General features: G+C 37.0%; 2 protein-coding genes across 3 annotated transcripts; both read left to right on the top strand.

Annotated features, from left to right (window-relative positions):
- The first annotated feature begins 951 nt into the window (after positions 1-951).
- On the top strand, positions 952-3,207 carry LOC121800258 (REF/SRPP-like protein At3g05500). Of its 2 annotated transcripts, XM_042199834.1 has the most exons (3): positions 952-1,112; positions 1,205-1,435; positions 2,520-3,207. In XM_042199834.1, the coding sequence occupies exons 1-3, from the start codon at positions 1,074-1,076 to the stop codon at positions 3,006-3,008; spliced, it is 759 nt and encodes a 252-aa protein (XP_042055768.1). In that variant the 5' UTR covers positions 952-1,073; the 3' UTR covers positions 3,009-3,207. The 2 variants fall into 2 exon arrangements, with proteins under 2 accessions (XP_042055768.1, XP_042055774.1); XM_042199840.1 differs by lacking the exon at positions 952-1,112 and having other exon boundaries at positions 1,313-1,435; positions 1,837-3,207.
- A 1,580-nt stretch (positions 3,208-4,787) lies between these two features.
- LOC121751456 (ATP-dependent Clp protease proteolytic subunit-related protein 3, chloroplastic-like) lies at positions 4,788-9,373 on the top strand. Its single transcript, XM_042146211.1, has 10 exons — positions 4,788-5,125; positions 5,824-5,925; positions 6,826-6,948; positions 7,148-7,207; positions 7,799-7,895; positions 8,005-8,078; positions 8,371-8,424; positions 8,537-8,620; positions 8,701-8,817; positions 9,056-9,373. Exons 1-9 carry the CDS (start codon positions 4,856-4,858, stop codon positions 8,794-8,796), a joined length of 960 nt encoding a protein of 319 aa, XP_042002145.1. The 5' UTR covers positions 4,788-4,855; the 3' UTR covers positions 8,797-8,817; positions 9,056-9,373.
- The last annotated feature ends 9,843 nt before the right edge of the window (positions 9,374-19,216 follow it).

Here is a 19,216-nt window from a genome sequence, read left to right as displayed (position 1 = left end):
TCTTTTGATTTCTACCACTATGTCCGTCTTGCTGTCAAACTCTCTTCCAGACTCCCCTCCTTGGTTTTGTGGTGTTAACCCCGTGAGGTGGATTTTTTATATTCAGGAATATTTTAACTATCACTTGTTCTCTGATGCTGATCGTCTATTTTTTGTGAGGTGGTTTTTTGACCATCCAGCATCTGTATGGCTCAACGAGTATCGATGCTCGAATCCTAATTGCTCATGGCAAGAATTTCTGGATTCTGTTTATCATAACTTTGATGAGGATGCCATTTACTTCGCCGAGACGAATAAACTTCTCAACAAAATTATGGAAGCAGTTGCATATTTAGCAAAAAAAGAGGCCACATCTGATTCTATCATCGAGCCCGTTGCAAAAAATGATGATGAGCCAACAACAAATGTCGAGTCTGATCCCTTCATCGAAGAGATGGTAAAAATGATGACGAATTGGCACAAGCGTTAGATGAGGCAATGAATTTGGTGGAAACCAAATTTCCTCCAAATTCTCATAGCCCAAAAATTAATATTGTCGTCATTGGTTATGTCAGTGAAGTTGCTAAAGAGATCTCATGCCCAAAGATGATTTCTCCATCACTCGTTGTGGTCCCAAACGATACAATTTTGTTTGCAGACGAAGATCCAAACAAAGACAGTGACAATGAGATGGAAGATTATTTTGCTGACTTCCACCTTGAGGGCAAGGTGGTTTTCAACGGTGGGAGAGCTGATAGGGACATGATATTCTATTTTATTCCGAAAGAGAGCTGATATTCTTTCGTATATTTATTTAGTTTATTTATGCTTTAGTATTATTTAGTTGTTATGATTTTATTTACTCTCCATGATTTGCTTTTGATTTACTTTCTTAGTTTATAGGAGATCTTTTTGTACTATACATATTATATAAAGTCTTTTATTATTATCAAGCAGAGAATTAAATTATTAATCTCGTTCTCTCTCGATTCTGCCATTTTCCTCACTTTGTGCTCTCTTTTCGTATAATATATTCAATAGGAATTAATATGTCCCATCAGAGACAGAGGAGATTAGCGCTGTTGTAATTCATCATGGCGAAAACAGATTGCAGTCTCCAACAACCTCAATCCGTAAGCCTGCCATCACCATTCGCCCCATTCTGATTTGATTTGATTTGATTTGATTTGATGTATTAATCCTAATTGGTTTCTGTCAAATCAAGGCGAGGGACGATGACAACAGGCCGAGGCTCAAGTACTTGGATTTCGTGGTGGTCGCCACCCTTCACGCGCTGATGCTCATCGCCAGCATCTACGGTTTCGCCAAGGAGAGATCGGGCCGTCTCAAGCCCGGAATTAAAGTCGTTGAGGACTCTGTCAGGACCGTTATCGGCCCACTTTACGCTAAATCACACGATCTTCCCATTCATGTCCTCAAGTTTGCGGATCGCAAGGTTAATGCCCTTCAATTGGACGTTGGATATGATGATATTCTAATCACTTCTCCGATTATGTGTTTTTCATTGTATCTGTTGCTTCCTTCGATGATTGTTTGATCTTATTAGGGTTAAACGCTGAACGATTGGATGGGGCTTTGTTGATAAAGAATAAATTTCTCAATTAGGTTGAAATTGATTTAATTATCTATTCAGATGCTAATTTTTTATCCTTAGTTTGTAGGAATAGCAATACGGAGTATTCTGTAAGTTATCTTACAAGGCTGGTGTTGCTTTCCACAAGTTGATAACCTTGTTATCTGGATTTACGTATTTCCTACTTTTTTGTTCTTTTTTAAAATTTCAAGGAAATAATGCGTTGAGTGTGTAATTATGGCATGATATGGTTGGTGATGCAGAGGTTCTATTTAGAAAATAAATGTCGCAGTGGCATTGCCGGAGATTGAAGCTCTTGGATTGAGAAATGCATGGTTCTTTCTGAGTTATTTTCTTTGTTACTATTTCTGTACATTGACCCCAATCAGTTAAATTAACCAGGTAAGTTAAGTGTTTTATAGAGAAACCAAATGCTCTCTTTTGTATATTCTAAAATCACATTTGGAGACTTTCTATTCCTTGAGCAATTACAAAATCCTTCTTATGGTAGTGACATCCGCGTGGTTATAATATGCTATAGAATTCGTTTAGTGCAAATGATGTTCTGATCTTAGGGGAAATTTTATGATAGATGCCTTTGCTCTCCCATTCATTAATATTGTTCAACTGATTTGAGCTTGTTTGGTTTACTTTTAAGCCTCTCCTGTTTAAAACACAAACTTCTTTGATCTGGAATATCTTGTTACACTACTATATGGTGAAATCATTCTATAACATTGCTTCACTTGTGTAAATCCTTGAATGTTTGTCGCCTCTAGGGATGGGCCATTTTTCCATCCTTTCTCACAATGGGATTCATTTTGAATGCACAATAGTGATTGGTATTTATACTTGGAAGATGATGGCCTATGTGAATGTCTTTTGGAGAGATCAAATTATATTCATCCAGAAAGAGTGGATAAACCAATCTGGATGGATTATGCAGGTTGATGAGTCTGTGCACAAGGTGCAGAAGTGTATGCCCTCATCTCTGAGGAGCGCATCTTTCAAAGCCTACAACCATGCTCGGGGAGCACCTGTTGCTGCTCGGTGTGTGATGGCTGATGTCCAGAAAAGTGGCATGGTGGAGACGGCTTCTGGACTTGCAAAATCAGTGTATGCCAAGTACAAGCCAGTAGCCAAGGACTTCTACACCAAGTATGAACCAATGACCGAGGAGTATGCACTGTATGTTTGGCGTTTGCTGAATCAGTACGCCCTCTTCCAACGAGCTGCTCTAGCTGCTGGTCCACTAGCCGGTTACTGCTCAGAGATGTATAACCAGAGGGTTGAAGTTGCTGCCAAGAGTGGGTACAAGGTGGCAGCACATCTTCCAATCATACCTATTGACAAGATTGCGGAGGCTCTAAGGACTGATAATATGACGCCTGTCGTCATTGATGGTGGCCGAGTAGAAGAAGAAATAACGGCCTAGTAATGATTCTTTAGCAGGCGGGAACGACAGAGTTCTCTACTAGAAGTAGGTACGTGTTTTAAGCAGTTTTTTGGAACTAGTATTTGGTTTTAGAAAGATTTTTGATAATGCATTTGGGACGTATGGATTATGCTTTGAGACACGGGTCAGATTTACCATTGCATCAACTTGATAAAGTGGGTTGTTTTATTCTTTCCTATATGATTATTGATTCTCCATTCCCATCCCCTTTGTAATTGCTTCATGCCATGGTGAGACATATGTCAGAATAACAAGGTGTTGTTCTTGCGCTTGAATTTATATTGCAAGGTGTGCTTCTATGTAAGACACGCTCAAGGTTGTAATACACTAAAATCTTGTATATGTATAGTTAGGGGAGTGTTATATTGCTAACTCAATACTTAATTGCTAACTAAAATTAAATAATATCCATTAGATATTAAAATTAAAGGCCTAGATCATCAGCTTCGGAATGTCAATACGATTAAAAATCGTCAATAACGGTATTAATGTCAATTTACAACATATTAGTTGTACATAACTTTTGAAAAATATCTCATAACTTTAAAACGCATATAGCTTTCTCGATTTAAATTATTTTTTCGCACAACATATATCAAATTAAAGATAGTTGCATAAGGATTCTAACGAGATCTCACATATGTTTCAATGCCAAAATTTGAAAAAAATTTCATAAATTTCGTTAACAGCTTTGTATCAATACACGACACATAATATATCAATACAATGTTTGTACAATGTCAATATGTAATTGTATTGACATTGTTATGTCTTTGTGTTGATGTATTTCATACACTTTATTAACATTGTGTTTCTAAACCCTAAATTTGATAGTTGCTATTATCTTTTTAATATTAAAAAATGAAAAATGAAATTACACATGGCAAATTGTAGACCACAAGATTTCTAAAATCATATGGTCTTAAATTAATTGTAGTTAGCAATTAAATGATGAGTTAGCAATTGATCACTCTCATGTATAGTTATATGTTACTCCCCCGTCCTAGCTAAGATGACACGTTCCTTTTTCACGTGTTTTAGAAAAATGATAATAAATAGTTAAAGTAGAGAGAAAAAAGTAAAAAAGATAATAATATAAAAGATAGTGTCTTCTACAATATTCTCTAATTTACTTTATTTTTTTTCTATTTTAACTATTTATCATTATTTTTTTAAAACAAGTTCAAAAAAAATGTGTCATTTTAACTGAGATAGAGGGAGTACACGACTACAATATTTTGGTTAAATGAAGTTTACACGCATGCCATGTACCAACTTCACTTTATATTCAACATTAGTACGGAGTATATTTTATAAATGCAATGTTTCCAAAAACATGTTTTTTCTTAGGATAATGAAGGAAGCAACAAATAAAGAACTATGATAAATGCACAAACATTACATATATAGAGCAAAAGAAATAATTTTTCGGTTCAATCTTGACAATCGTTCACTTCTTCCTCAAGACCTCAACTCACATAGATTCATACATAAAATTACGTTTACTTCTACTACTACGCACTTCTCCAACTTAAGAGAAAAGAACAAAAAAAACAAAACAATTGTTTTATTTTTCAAGTAACATTGGTAAAGAGGAAGACCTTGTAATTTGTGGTTTAAAGCTTTCAAAAGAAACGTTACTATGTATCGCGTAAATCAACGCAAACAAAACTTAATTACAAAAGACAACTGTAAACATTTGACAACCCGACCGACCCGACCCAGAGAGGAGAGGATCCGGAGCTGAATATCGGGTGTGGATAGTTTGATATCTGCACACCAACACCATCGTCTCATCTCCTTGCTCCTCCAAAGGCAAAATTTCAATGGCTAACTGTCTGCGGATGCCCATGGCTTCGTCTCTCTGCTGCTCTTCATCAGCTTCCGCCCTACACTCCTCCAAACGGCCTACTTGCAGTGCAACCAACAGCTCCAAAATTCCCATACCTCCAATTAACCCTAAAGACCCCTTCCTATCCAGGCTCGCCTCTCTTGCTGCCACCTCTCCCGAGCTGCTCAACAGACCCAAAAATTCCGATACGCCGCCATTTTTGGATGTTTTCGACTCCCCCACACTCATGGCTACCCCTGCACAGGTATTAACTGCTTCTCTTTTTGGCTAATCGTCGCTGTGTGTGGTTGCAATTGCACAAGCCCTACGCTCACTTTGAAATTCAGCCAATTACTTGCCTACTGCTTGATTGTTTTTTCTTGTTTTGATTGTGATTATTTATCTGGAGAATCAATTAGAAATTGAAAGGGTTAAAAGGAGTTCGGAATCCTGCAATCCTCATAATATATTGGCAGCTTTGGTGACCTGCGTTGATTTCGGTTGGTTTGCATCGTCTCGTTATAATGAGATGCAAGTGAAGTTGGAATGGGCCTAGGTTTGGTGCATTTAGTGCAGTGGGTTGAACACTGTAAAATCTTGATGAAATACATGAAATGTTCGACGTTTTCATATGTGAATCTCTGTTGAAGATCCTTGTATCGAACTTGAATGTGAGATAGCAGTGAAATAATTGCATTGATATGTAACTTTGTAGAGCCCTTTCCTTGTGCTTGCAATCTGGGAAACTTGTCCTAGGGATTAGCTCCTTCAAGCTTACCATATGCAGGTCATGAGAATTCCTGGAATTAGCTTTCATAATAATCATAATATCCAACTAAAATGAAGAATTTATACTCTTCTGCTTTGAGAAATAACACATTGCTATTATTTTTTTGAGGAAACTCATAATTTTACAATAGTGCACTTTGCACTTATGAATATTATTTTTGTTGATTGAAACAGGTAGAGAGATCTGTTTCATACAATGAGCACAGACCAAGAAGACCACCACCAGACTTACCTTCACTATTGCTGCACGGAAGAATAGTGTACATTGGCATGCCGGTCATTACTTTGACTTTACTCTTTGTTCTCTAAGATTATTCCATTCCTGATTTCTTAATGTTAAAGATGAAGAAAGTTGAAACAGGTTCTGGTCATAGTATTCAGAATATAGTATATGGAGTAGTAGACAGTGTATGTATATCACATGCACCAAATAACTTGATACTAATTCACTGGTACCCAGCTGATTTTTCAGTTATTAGCATGCTCCTGACATGAAGATCACCAACAAATTTCATCACAATCCTTATATGGTTCTTAAAAGAGCAATTTGGATCTGTATTTTTATTCAGGACATGTCGTGGCAGTTTTATTGACTGTTTCAGTTTGTTTTCACATCCGATGAATATATATTTTTATGGTGATGGCAGTGATAATGTTTATGTGCAGCGTATTAAAATAATTTGAATGATTTATGATATAAGAGGGATCAATTTGCCATTATAGGATAGTGAATTGTCTGCTAGTTTTCTTGGTAGTACCTCTTCATTTCCCAATCATCCCTCAAAAACATATACTCCGTATTTTAATATAGTCATAGATGACCTGATGGTTCGGTGCCACTTATGCACATATTCTAATTATAGTCTTCTTTTGTTTTTTTGCGGGTAGGATTTCATGTATACAAAATAAATAAGTGTGTTTCAGTGCTGTGCTACAACATCCATGTGATTGATACACTTGTAAGAGGAAATCGATATAGTTTTAGCAGTGGCAAACCAATTGATACTGAGTAGTTCACTCTGTCATCGCAATTTTTACATTTAAATTAGAATTTTTAAACTAACTTCTGAAATAATGAGTGGCGGCTGTTGTGTTACTCCTGTTACTTTATTTTCGAATTTTGAGTAAGACTTTTACTTTATTCTAGCAAATAAAATGGACCTTTCTTGGTTTCAGTTGGTTCCAGCTGTTACTGAGCTTATTGTAGCTGAGTTGATGTATCTTCAGTGGATGGATCCCAAAGAGCCAATTTATCTCTACATAAATTCCACTGGGACAACTCGTGATGATGGTGAAACGGTGAGGCTTTAAGTGATCTTGTATTCTCTTAAACTTTCTTGTCCATGCACTGCCTTTCTTTACATGATTCTTCTATAGCAGCTGTTGCTCCCCCTCCCAAGGGCATATGCAATATTACAACTACTTTTTTTTCTAAGTTCCACATTGTGTGTATTATTCATACATTTTAAGTAATGCTTAAAATTTTCTATAATGTAAGGTTGGAATGGAGACTGAAGGTTTTGCAATTTATGATGCTATGATGCAATTGAAGAATGAGGTATGGTTTATGTGTGTATAGAGTACTTCTTATTTGATAAACGTGCAGGCTCAGTTTGCTTGTTTAGATTATTTAAATGCTCAAAATTGAGTAATTTGTTGAGAACTATCCAATTTGTGCTTTCCAGATAATATACCTGGTTTTGGTGGTGTTTCAGTTTTACTGGCCTGTATTTGTAAATGTCAGTTATTAGCCTATGGTTTATCTATAGCTATAAACTGGAGTTATGCTGATATTATCCTAGAAATGTAAATTTATGAACAAAACATTTTGATTTCATGTTTTATATGAACTTCGTACGGTGCATTGTGGTCAGGATCTCGTTTGGCCGCTTTTCTTTAAAAGGAAAAGTTGCCTTCTCCAGAACCATGTTATCCTGTTTTCTGCAAATACCCCCCCCCCCCTCATGGATCATTTTCATAATATTATGGCAGTTTGTGCTAAAACTTTTTGACAAAGATAGGTATCACTTTCTTTGCCTGATTTAAAGTTGCATTTTAATATAGCATGAATGCATGATCGACTTGTTTTAAATGATACTCGTGTTTGTCTCATCATATTTATTACCTGCATGCTTAATTTCATATGCAGATACATACGGTAGCTGTTGGAGCTGCTATAGGCCATGCATGCCTCTTACTCTCTGCTGGAAGCAAAGGCAAAAGGTTCATGATGCCACATGCCAAAGGTAGTTTTCAGTTTCTTGCATTTAATTTTATGCTTCGCCCTTAAGTTGTTTCGCCCTTAAGTTGTTTCTCTTGCATTTTCCTTAATTTATTTAGAACTTTCTATTTCAGCTATGATTCAACAACCGCGTGTTCCATCCTCTGGTTTAATGCCAGCCAGTGATGTTCTGATTCGTGCAAAAGAGGCAAGTTCGAGCTTTTTTGCAACCTTACATTTGACTGGAAGTTTCTAATTTATGTGTAGTGATAAATAATAAGTCCATAATAAGCTTTATCCATGCATGGTGGCACACTGGCATCATAGGAACACACACCAATATTTGTATCTGGGGTAAAAAATGCAAATCATTTCCATGTTTGTACTTCTGATCTTTACTGACAATGTTTTATTTGTGTAGGCTTTCTTGTGGGTTATTACTTGTAACATACACAAGTGTGTTAAATACGTTTCTGCAACTTATTATGCTGCTTTTGTAGGTTATAGTAAACAGGGATGTCCTTATTAAACTTCTGGCTAAGCACACTGGAAACGTGAGTTGATACGTCAAATTTCTTTTTTTTTTCCTGAGAATATTTGTTGAATTATTGTAGTGCTTGTCTATCTATGGAGTAATATTCCTCAATTTCTTTTCAATTTGGTCAGTCAGAAGAGGCCGTGGCCAATGTGATGAAAAGGCCATTTTATATGGACTCTACTAGAGCTAAAGAATTTGGTGTCATTGATAAGGTGAGTTGTTTCCGATTGTGCCCAACTTTTTGCACATGATGACCTTGGCTTTATACTAATGACGTAACATTTGGAATCAGATACTTTGGCGTGGACAGGAAAAGATTATGGCAGATGCTGCCCCTCCAGAAGAATGGGATAAGAATGCGGGGATCAAAGTCCTTGATTCAATGTAGTTGCTTCCAAATACTTAATAGGTGAGCTTTCTCCTTACGATATCCCTTAATTGTCCAAGGTGGATACAGTGAGCCTAATACCTGAAGATCTTCCTGTGAATTTCTAATTACCTCCACATCTTCATCACACATATAAGCAGTGATATGTCACAATCAAGTATAATAACCATGTTTGGTTTTTGAAGTCTTTCAAACTGAGAGCTGGTGCAATTTAAGTTTTGGATAGATGTTTATGAAATGTGTGATTGAATGGATGCAGGATTTTCAGTCTACAGCAAAAGCACATCTGATGCACTATTACTCATCCAAACTCTGATTTCAAGCATATACCGAAACCATATGATTGTTACCAGTTACGGTGAGCTCGTAAAGGTGGAGCATAACTTGGGGGATGCAGCTTAAATTCTTGATGAGAAAGCCTTGAAGAACTGCTCTAGATTGTTTTGCATATAATGGAACGTTTTGTTGAACGCTTGTTATATACTTACTCTTCAATAACACCACAGCTGAACGCTTGTTGACATTGTAGTTAGTTGTCTGCTTGAAATAAGATGAATATCTTCAATTTATATTATAATACCAAAGGTTGCTAGAAGTTTGCATAAATATTTTTAAAATAAATGTGTGTGTACTTGCTTGGCTTTGGCTAGTGATAGAATGGTTAACGAGAGTTTATCCGGATTTCTATAGTCAAAACATTTGTATTGTAGTATACTAGTAGTTGTTTGTCTCAAATCAAATGTTTAAAAAATTAGGATAAAATTATTAATCCAAGCAACAGTAGTTGCAACTGACACCGCCTTATTCTTCTCCCTCTCTCTCGGCGCCGCCGCTGTTCCTCTCTCACTCCCCCGAAATCTCACGCCCAAATCCTCGTCCTCTCAAAGCCACCACCTCGGACTTGCTTTCCCTCCTCGGCTCACCTCAACAGGCCGCCTCTGTTAACTCGGCACAACTCCGCTCATGCTTCAAATTCCTAGCCCCCTTCAATCAAACCCTACCAAATCGCCGAGCACTCACTTCTCAACTCAATACGCCATTGACCCGGACCGCAGAGGAAATCGATCACCTGATTTGGTCGCCGCCGCCTGTATTGGAGCTGGTGCGACTCGCGGTCGACTCCGGCGGTGACCCTGGGGCTATTCACCGAGCTCTTGATCCGACTATTATAACCGTATTGCCTCTTTCTCTACTTTCCTCTTTTCTCTTTAAACATCTAGTTATAAATTGCAATTACAGAGTTGATTGAGATTGAGAGTGCTTGCAATTTTACTTTGTCAAAAATCGGTTTGAATGAATAAGTATGATGTGAACTACTTACTTGTTACTATCTGTGATTGAATTGTGGTTTGTGGTGAAGGATGTTTGGTGATTTGAAAAAAATGCAGGTTCCTGATGTTGAAGGATCAAACGAGGACAGTTGTGAGCTTACTAGATATCCTTATAGCTGGCGATTCATTGATGAGGTGCATTGGTGACTGCTGGTTGATTGCGTTTACCTCTCTTTTATCCTGTCCAGATTCTGTTTAATTTCGTAAGCCAATTCCGTTTTTGTAGGCCTTACATTGAGTTCTTGTTTGAAATTATTGTCGAGCGTGGCCCGGGAGTAGGCCTCAATGTGTCTTTAAGCCGCTATGATTTTTTCCATGGTCACCTTTTCCTTGCCAAGGAGTCTGGAAGACTTGGCATTTTGTAAGTTCAAATGTGAAGCACTTCTGCTCTTTTATTTTTTTCACAGTTTGAGGAACTGGATTCTTCAATTAAGGATTAGGCCTAAAATTACTCTTGCATATAGTTTATGGCCCAAACTTTGGAGCCTTTCTGAAAAATGACCTAAACTTTCTGTTACTGTTTAAAAGTACAGGAGTTAGCAGAATGTTTTAATTGACTAAGAATGTTTTAATTGACCAAGAATCTGTGCCTGAATCAATTTGTTGGGATGGGATGGGATGAGATGAGAACCTTCCGCACCAAGTATCTCTATGGGACGGGACACCCGCAATGGGGTCTCGACGGATTGTCCCGACGGGATGGGTCCGATCTCCCATGCTGCCATTGGGGGTGCTCTAATAAGACACATTGCAAATATACAAATTTATAATTGTATATTATTCTAAAAAATTCTATTAATTCTATATATCTTCCTAAACCATGAATTCTATTAATTTGTTGTACTTTAAAATGTTGAATTTTTTTTGTAGTACATTTAATTTAACTTGAAAGGTGGTAATAGTCTATAAATCATGCATATACTTGTTAGATTTCAATATAGATGTTAGATTTCAATTTTTGAGAGATTTCAAATTGGGTTCTCCAACAGAGAATAAATAGAAAAAAAGATATTATACTGATATTAATTCAACATACTATGGTGGAGCAATGGAAATTGTGATGATTTTTTTCCTTTTAATAAATCGGGGTGTTAAATTAGTCGAGAGGAGATAACAGAATGACATTTTAATAGCCTTCTCATTTACTTCTATTTTTTTTCCTTTTTTTTTCTTTTTTCTTTTGGACCACTTTTTTTAATTAGTATTTGGGTTAGCTTGGATAAAATGATGTGCGCTCGAATTAACTCACATAATTTTGTGGACGTGAGCGGCTGGCGGGCGTCGCCCGCGACGCCTCGGGCGGCCACAGAGAATGGAAAGAAGCATAGAAGAGGCAATTAAAAAAAATCAAGGGAGAGAAACATGGATTAACTTAAATTTTTTATTTAAATAACTAGGTATAATATATTTTTTTTGATTAAAACTATTGAGCTATTTATTTTTTCAAATTATATAATTTCTTCCTCTTTAATTCGTAGTCGCACATTTTCCTTTACTTGCATATCTTATTCTAACTAACACGTACTATTTGATCTTTAGTCGCACATCTTCTATTTATCATTTATTTTATTTTATTTTGCTCCACTCATATCAAATTAAAATTGTGTAGCATCATTTGTCGAATATGAAATATTTCATTTAGAAGGGGTTTAGAGAAGTACATTTTTCTTTTTGTTATTGTTTATAGTGTTATGAATACTTAGTGTAATTAACACATATTCTTAATTATAAACATCATTATATTTTTTTATGATCTTTTTTTAATCTACTTACCTTAGAATTTATCTTTAATGTTTAAAAATTTTATGTCCCGTGCACAGCACGGGTGATAACACTAGTCATCTATAAATACACATATTTATCATTCATTTTTCACATTAAATTATCTTTCACTCGTACTACTCTCATATTTTTAATTGCTATAACCTACATCTTCCTTTCTAGGGGTGTCAAGTGGGCCGGGCTTGCCCAGCCCAGCCCAGCCCGGTGAGGCCTGGTGATATTTAGGCCCATGCCCATGTCTGGGCCAGGCTGGGCCTGGGTTTTGGTTTACATTAATAGGCCCAGCCCAGCCCGAGCCCAGTTAGCAAGTGTGCCGGTTCTGGGCTGGGCCAAGTTTACATACTACTACTGTTTTATATATTCTGCCAATGCAGTTTTATATATTTCTAAGGAACAAATATATTATAACTCCTATATTATAGTCTTGATATGTAGAATGTATTTACATCCAAATATGTAATAATAATCCCACAAAGTTAGGAATCAAGATCTACTTATCTAACATGATTTTTATATACATATACGCATAAAAAGATTAAATAATTAATTACTATAATTGTGGAATTATTTTTGATATAGATAAGCTAATTAACAATTAATATCTATGATTATGCAAATCCTATTAATTCAAAAATCCACTATTTTTTAAAGAGATATACAACTAACAATTAATCTCTATGATTAGGCAAATCACAATTAATTCTAGATATAGGCTCCACTATTTTTTATAGAAAAAAATTAGTTAACAGCTAATCACTATAATTATGGAAATCAAATTTGAATGTATCATATTTGTTGAAAACTTGAAATAGCCAAGATATCATTAATCATTGATCTTAATATATATTCAGATAATATATAATCTTCATCATCATAATTCATATACACATATACATAAAAGCATACGCATAAATAGCTAATGCATCACTAGAATTATGGAAATATTTTTATAAGGAAAAATTAATTATCAACCAATCTTTATAATTATACAAATCAAATTTGTTATAACATAATTACACGATTAAATCTAGGAAGTATTAGTTAAAAATTATTAATCTCTATAATTGTGCAAATCATGATTAATTCAAAAAATAAGATCCACTATTCTTGAAGGAGAGAATTAGTTAACAATAAATCTTTATAATTATAAAATAAAATTTGTTATAAGTCTTTATTCCAAATTACTCGGTGATCTAAAAATAACAATTAATTAATTTTTATTATGTTTTTATACTTGTATTTATTTGATGGAGTTTTTCACATATTAATTATGATTAAGCTCAAATTTTAGCAATGGTGATGATAAAAAAAACATCAATTATATAGCATATATTACTAATAATCACATGAGTTGGTTGTATTGGGCCGGGCCATGGCCAAGGCCAGTTCTGGGCCAGGCTTCTGGCGGTCTTGGGCCCGGCCCGGTCCTAGGTTTATAAAAAGGCCCAATTAGAGCCCGACTAAACTACTAAGCCCAGCCCAAGCCCGCTTCATTTCACTACCGGGTCGGGCCCGACTCACTTGACATCTCTATTCCTCTCTCACTCAGACACTCTCTAAATGCAAAAATGGTTTCGAACGAGATCATTATTCATTGCGGAAGCGGAGCGCGAAGAACAAAAATGCTATCAACAATATTGTGTCGCCTATGAAGCCTATGTCGCCGCTGCCCCCGCCCCTCCTCCTCGACCAACGAGATCAAATCGGCGCTACGTCCCTCGTGACCGGGAGGGAGCCCACGAAAGGCTCATGAGCGACTATTTTTCTAATGAGCCACGGTTTCCGCCAGATTACTTCCGGCGCCATTTCCGCATGTCAAAACGAGTGTTTTTGCGTATTGTCAACACATTATCCGCCCGTGTTGAATACTTCCAATCACGTACAGACGCAACCGATCGACAAAGTCTCTCGGCGTTGCAGAAGTGTACTTGTGTCATCCGACAACATGCTACTGGGTAAACGATTGATATATTCGACGAGTATTTGCATGTGGAGGAGTCAACTGGAATCCTATGCCTAAATTTTTTTGCGCCGGCGGTCGTTCTACTTTCGTTGAGGAATTCCTTCGGGCACCCACCACCGAAGATTGTCAACGGTTGCTTCATCTTCACGAAACAATCAACGGATTTCCCCATATGCTTGGCATCATTAAATGCATGCGTTGGAGGTGGAAGAATTGTCCGAATGCTTGGAGGGGGCAACACTTAAGAGGCCACAAAGGGGGGGGGCATCCCTCATCCTTGAAGCGATTACCGTCGCCGACTACTGCCTATGGATTTGGCTTGTATATTTCGGTGCGGCCGGATCCAACAACGACTTGAACGTGCTCTATTCTTCACCCCTCTTCAATGATCTTTTGAATGGTGTAGCACCGGTGATTGACTTTACCGTCAACGACCATCAATACCACATGGGGTACTATCTCGCTGATGGTATCTACCCAAGGTGGCCGACTTTCGTGAAGACGCTCAACATACCGTAAGACCCGAAACAGGTTCTTTATGCGCAGCGTCAAGAGGCTGCTCGGAAAGACGTCGAAAGAGCTTTTTGGGTCCTTCAAGCCCGATTCAACATTGTGAAGACCCCGTCTCGGTTGTGGTACACAGAATATTGTCTACATCATGTACACGTGTATTATCTTGCACAACATGATTATAGACGACGAAGGACTGAAGGCGTCTAATTTTTTCGACGAGGATGAAGCCGGAAGCTCAACAACAAGGTCTCCCCCACGCCAAGGTGTGCATACGACGGTGCGCGAGAGGAACAAAAGAAGATTGACAATGCGCGATACAAAAGCCCACATCGAGCTACAAGAAGACCTAATCAAACATATTTTGGCGAAATTCGGTCGCGAGTAGTGAGTTTTTTTATTTTATGAATTTAACTATGTAATTTTTAATTTTTAGGATTTTAATTATGTACTTTTTAGTAATTTGTAATAGTATTTTAGGTATTTTTAATACATTTTAATATTTTAGAAATGTTTTTAGTAATTTAAGTATTTAAATTGAATAATAGAATAGTGAGACCTTTGAGCATGCTCTTGCGGAAGAGCAAAGAGTAAAAAATGAATAAAAGTGGGTCCGAGCCCATATCCATACTCTTGACAAGAGCATGGATATGGATGCTCTTATGCTTTATGTGTAGTTATGACAAATTATAGTAGTATTCAATTGACGAGCTATATAATTTCCCCATTTTAACTAAATTTCCAGTGTGTACAAGACGATGATAGAATAACGTAGCACAAGAATCAAAAGATATAAGAGCATCCACATCGGTGCTCTTGCCGAGGGCAAGAGCATGTCCATGCTCGCCGCTGCGCTCTTGCTGACCGCACGGCCGTGCTCTTGCCTAAGAGCACCACCGTACCGACGGCAAGAGCACGAGCAGCCGACGTGGCATGCTCTGGTTGGCCAACGTTGGTTTATCATTTTTTTTATTTTTTATTTTTTTTTCATTCTAAAAAATCTTAAAAATTCAAATTTAATAAAAAAAATATTTTACCACTTCCCAAAAAATATATCCATTTTTTCCATACTTTTAATTTATTTTTTCATTGTTTTTACCCCAAAATTCACACTTTTATTTATAAACACCCTCATTTCAACACAAAAAATCACACTGCATTAAACAACTCTCACAATCTCAATTTTTAGGATTTTAATTATGTAATTTTTATTTTTTTAGAATTTTATTATGTAATTTTTAATTTTTTAGAATTTTAATTATGTAGTAATTTTAAATTTTTCATAATTTGTAATAATATTTTGGGTATTTTGAATGCATTTTAATATGTGTAAATATTTTTAGCAATTGAAATATTTAAATTGAATAATAGAATGGTGGGACCCTTGAGCATGCTTTTGTGGAAGAGCATGAATGTAGCTGTTGCGCTCTTGCAGAAGAGCATGGAATTAAAAATGAATAAATATGGATCCGGACCCACATCCATGCTCTAGCATGAAGGTGGATGCTCTAAGTATATAGTGAAATTATAATGCTCAGCCTCATAGTATTAATTATTGCTATTATCAGTATTATATAATGTGTGTATATCGAAAGGGATCACCAATAGAAAACCCTAAAATATATCACCCATATCCAGCTGTGTTATATATCTGGATGTCTCTCCCATAAATTCCCACAAAATAGCGCCTATGTTTTTTTGTTTTTCCCTCTCTCCCATTTCTTTTTCTATAAAACTTCAGAAACTTGGTACTTAACAGAAAGCTAGGTAGAAGGCCTATAAAGCCATAGCTAGAAAATGAACTAAGGCTACTGTATTGCATAAAGATGATTGTATTGAATGAGTAATTTGGAGACCAGCTAGGGAGAATTTCTACATGTCAAAGGTATACTTTGATTTGATTTGATTGAATTCTATCTATGGAAAGGATCACTAATTTCTTGCTTCTAATCTTCCATGACTTCTTGCTTGTTATCTTCCACGATTTCTGTCAAGGATTTCATTGCAATGCCAGCTCTATCCAACTCATCATTCATCTTCAACTCTCTTATTCCATCGTTGAAGATGGCAAGGTTTACAGTACTATATTGGAGTACATCTTTTTCCTTCCACATACACACACACTACCAAGTGAGGAGGGGCTTAAGCTTTTCCCAATTTTTTTTTTCTAAAAGGGCTGAATCGAAATTTTTTAAGTTGAAAAAAAGAACAGAAAAAATTATTACTTGTGTCTTAAGAAAGAAAACGACACAGATAAAAATGGAATTATAATATTACTCCTAATATTATACTACTCCTCTGCAACGCTCTATTCCATAGTAGTGAAATTATTTTGTTATTTAGCTACGTCCCATAGTAATGAAGTCATTTTAAAAGTCAACATATTTCTTCTCATTTACTTTACTCTCTCTTACCTTAATTTAATTTACTATATCTTACTTTATTCTTTATTTTTCTCTACCTTTTTATTTCCTAACTTATTTTTCCTCTACTTAATTAATTTAACATAATTTTTTTTAAATCATGTACTGAAAAGAAACGCATCCACTATCGCAAAACGAAAGGAGTAATTATTAAAACAACTTGTTTCGGTGTTAGTCTCGGTAAGTGTGCAAGAGTTTGGTGTAAAAGCTACTACTAGTACTACGAGTACTATTTATTACTCCTCCCGTCCCATAAAAATATATGCACTTTCCATTTTCGTCCGTCCCAAAAAAATATGTGCATTCTATTTTTGGAAAGTTATATCAATTTAATAATGTAGGTCACACTATCCAGTAACACTACTTTAACTACCATTCTCCTTGTCTCTCTTACTTTCTCATACAATTTTCCTCTTTTCTCTTACTTTATTAATTTTGTCTTAATTCCCTGTCATTTCCATTGCCCATATTTTTATGGGACGGAGAAAGTAGCATTAGAATTTAGAACCTTTCTTTTTAGCCGTTGATTTTTATTGTTAATTTCCAATTTTCTAATTCTTTCTTTTCATTTCATTTCATTTCAATTGTGCAAAAATTTAAAATTTATTTATTTTTCTATCATTCTTTATGAAATTTTGAGAATAAGGAAATGAAAGTGTAAATATGAATTGTTTCATCCTTTTGATTAGATTTTTGTTGATTAGTTTTTTTTAAATACTCCGTATATAACTGATGGAGTATGTACTAAACAAACCCAACAGCAGTAAAGCCCATCAGCCTAAAGCCCAAGAAAGAGTATCAGTTCGGCACAACCAAAGAGTATCAGTCCGGCATGACTAAAGAGTTCAGTTCGGCACAACCAAAGAGTTCGGCCCCAGCCTACAGCTCGGTAAAAGCCAACCAATCAAACTCTGCTCTCAGGTCGGCATCAAGCTCTACTCTCAGATCGGCAAAAGCTGCTCGGCAATAATTCAGCAGTTCGGTCTCAGTATTCGACCGAACTAGGAGATAGTGGACTCATGCAGGATTTCCACCTCCACTACACCCACGATCTATTTAGTGGTGTCAAGCAGTCATTAACTCATGCAGGATAGTGGACCCATGCAAGATCGCCACGATCTCCACGACATCCACTACCTATTAAATGGTGCTGCATGCCACGATCTTGGTTCAATGTATAAATAGAACCTAGATCAGATAGATAGGGTTAGACTCTCTCGCTCTCTAGAGATCAAATATAAAATAGCAAGTCTGTATTGTAAGCTGTAGAAAACAGATCAAGCAATACAACTCTGCCCTCTTTTCTTCCCGTGGACGTAGATTTACCTCAGTAAATCGAACCACGTAAATTCATTGTGTCGTGATCTTTATTCTCTACCAGCATTCATCACCATCAAAAATTCGCGGAACCATCACTGGCGCCGTCTGTGGGAAACAGAGAACCAAATTTGTGATAAAGCGAATTTTTGACCTTTTTTCCACCCCAAAAAAAATGCATACCAGATCACATAACACCCATAATACCGTTCGTGATAACCGTGAGGAAGCTAGTCCAGCTCGCAGGTCTGAAAAACGGCATCGGGAGACATCTACCTTCGGTTCTCACGAAGAAGGAACAAGCCACTCCAGGAGTCATCGCACCGAGTCTTCCCAGCAGCCCGATTTAAATGAAGCTGTCAAGCTGTTCTTGGCCGAGAAGCAGGAGGAGTTCTTAACCTTCCTGCAGAAGAGCCAACAGCCGGAGAAGACAACGGAGGATCCTCCCTCCTCATCCAGACATGAAAGTCACTACCGCAGTAGTGACGTGTCTTCCAGGAGAAAGAATCCTCAACCCCGACATGTTCCTGTTCCTCCTCGGTACCGGAACCACAGGAGAACTCCATCTCCTCCGTACCGAAGAGATGTCGGGTTCGCCATGTACGGAGCATTAAAGACTCCGTTCTCGGACGATATCACCCGAACTCCTTTGCCGCGGAACTACCGGACACCGTCAATAACTTATGACGGGCTAGTGGATCCTCATGACTTCTTGGGACGCTATCAATATAATATGGCGAACCAGGGTCTCAATGAGGTCCATATGTGCAAGCTGTTCCCCGAGCTGCTCATCGGGAACGCCAGAAGGTGGTTCGACAGCCTTCCTCAAGGCAGCATTAGATCCTACCGAGATCTAATGGATGCTTTCCACAGGAGGTTCTTTCAGAAAGCGGAAGCCCGAATTACTTCGGCTCAGCTGCTTTCTATACGTCAAGGTCGCGACGAAAAGATCAGCGACTTCCTGACGAGATTCCATAAGGAATGCCTACAAGTAGATGATCTCAACGATCTACTTGTCATTTCGGCATTCCAAAATGGAATCCTGCCCGGAGCTCTCTACAGAAAGCTCGTGGAATGCAGTCCGCAAACAGCTC

This window comes from Salvia splendens, chromosome 1 (assembly GCF_004379255.2).
Source record: "Salvia splendens isolate huo1 chromosome 1, SspV2, whole genome shotgun sequence".
Taxonomy (NCBI): Eukaryota; Viridiplantae; Streptophyta; class Magnoliopsida; order Lamiales; family Lamiaceae; genus Salvia; species Salvia splendens.
Note: the sequence above shows the minus strand (reverse complement) of the source record. Positions and strands in the feature narration are given on the sequence as shown.

Excerpts from the sequence above, each read along its gene's own strand:
- LOC121800258 (XM_042199834.1), top strand. The coding sequence starts at position 1,074 with ATGGCGAAAACAGATTGCAGTCTCCAACAACCTCAATCC. Across the intron at positions 1,113-1,204 it reads GTCTCCAACAACCTCAATCC|GCGAGGGACGATGACAACAG; the intron begins GTAAGCCTGCCA and ends TGTCAAATCAAG. Across the intron at positions 1,436-2,519 it reads TCAAGTTTGCGGATCGCAAG|GTTGATGAGTCTGTGCACAA; the intron begins GTTAATGCCCTT and ends TGGATTATGCAG.
- LOC121751456 (XM_042146211.1), top strand. The coding sequence starts at position 4,856 with ATGGCTAACTGTCTGCGGATGCCCATGGCTTCGTCTCTCTGCTGCTCT. Across the intron at positions 7,896-8,004 it reads CATGATGCCACATGCCAAAG|CTATGATTCAACAACCGCGT; the intron begins GTAGTTTTCAGT and ends TTTCTATTTCAG. Across the intron at positions 8,079-8,370 it reads TTCTGATTCGTGCAAAAGAG|GTTATAGTAAACAGGGATGT; the intron begins GCAAGTTCGAGC and ends CTGCTTTTGTAG.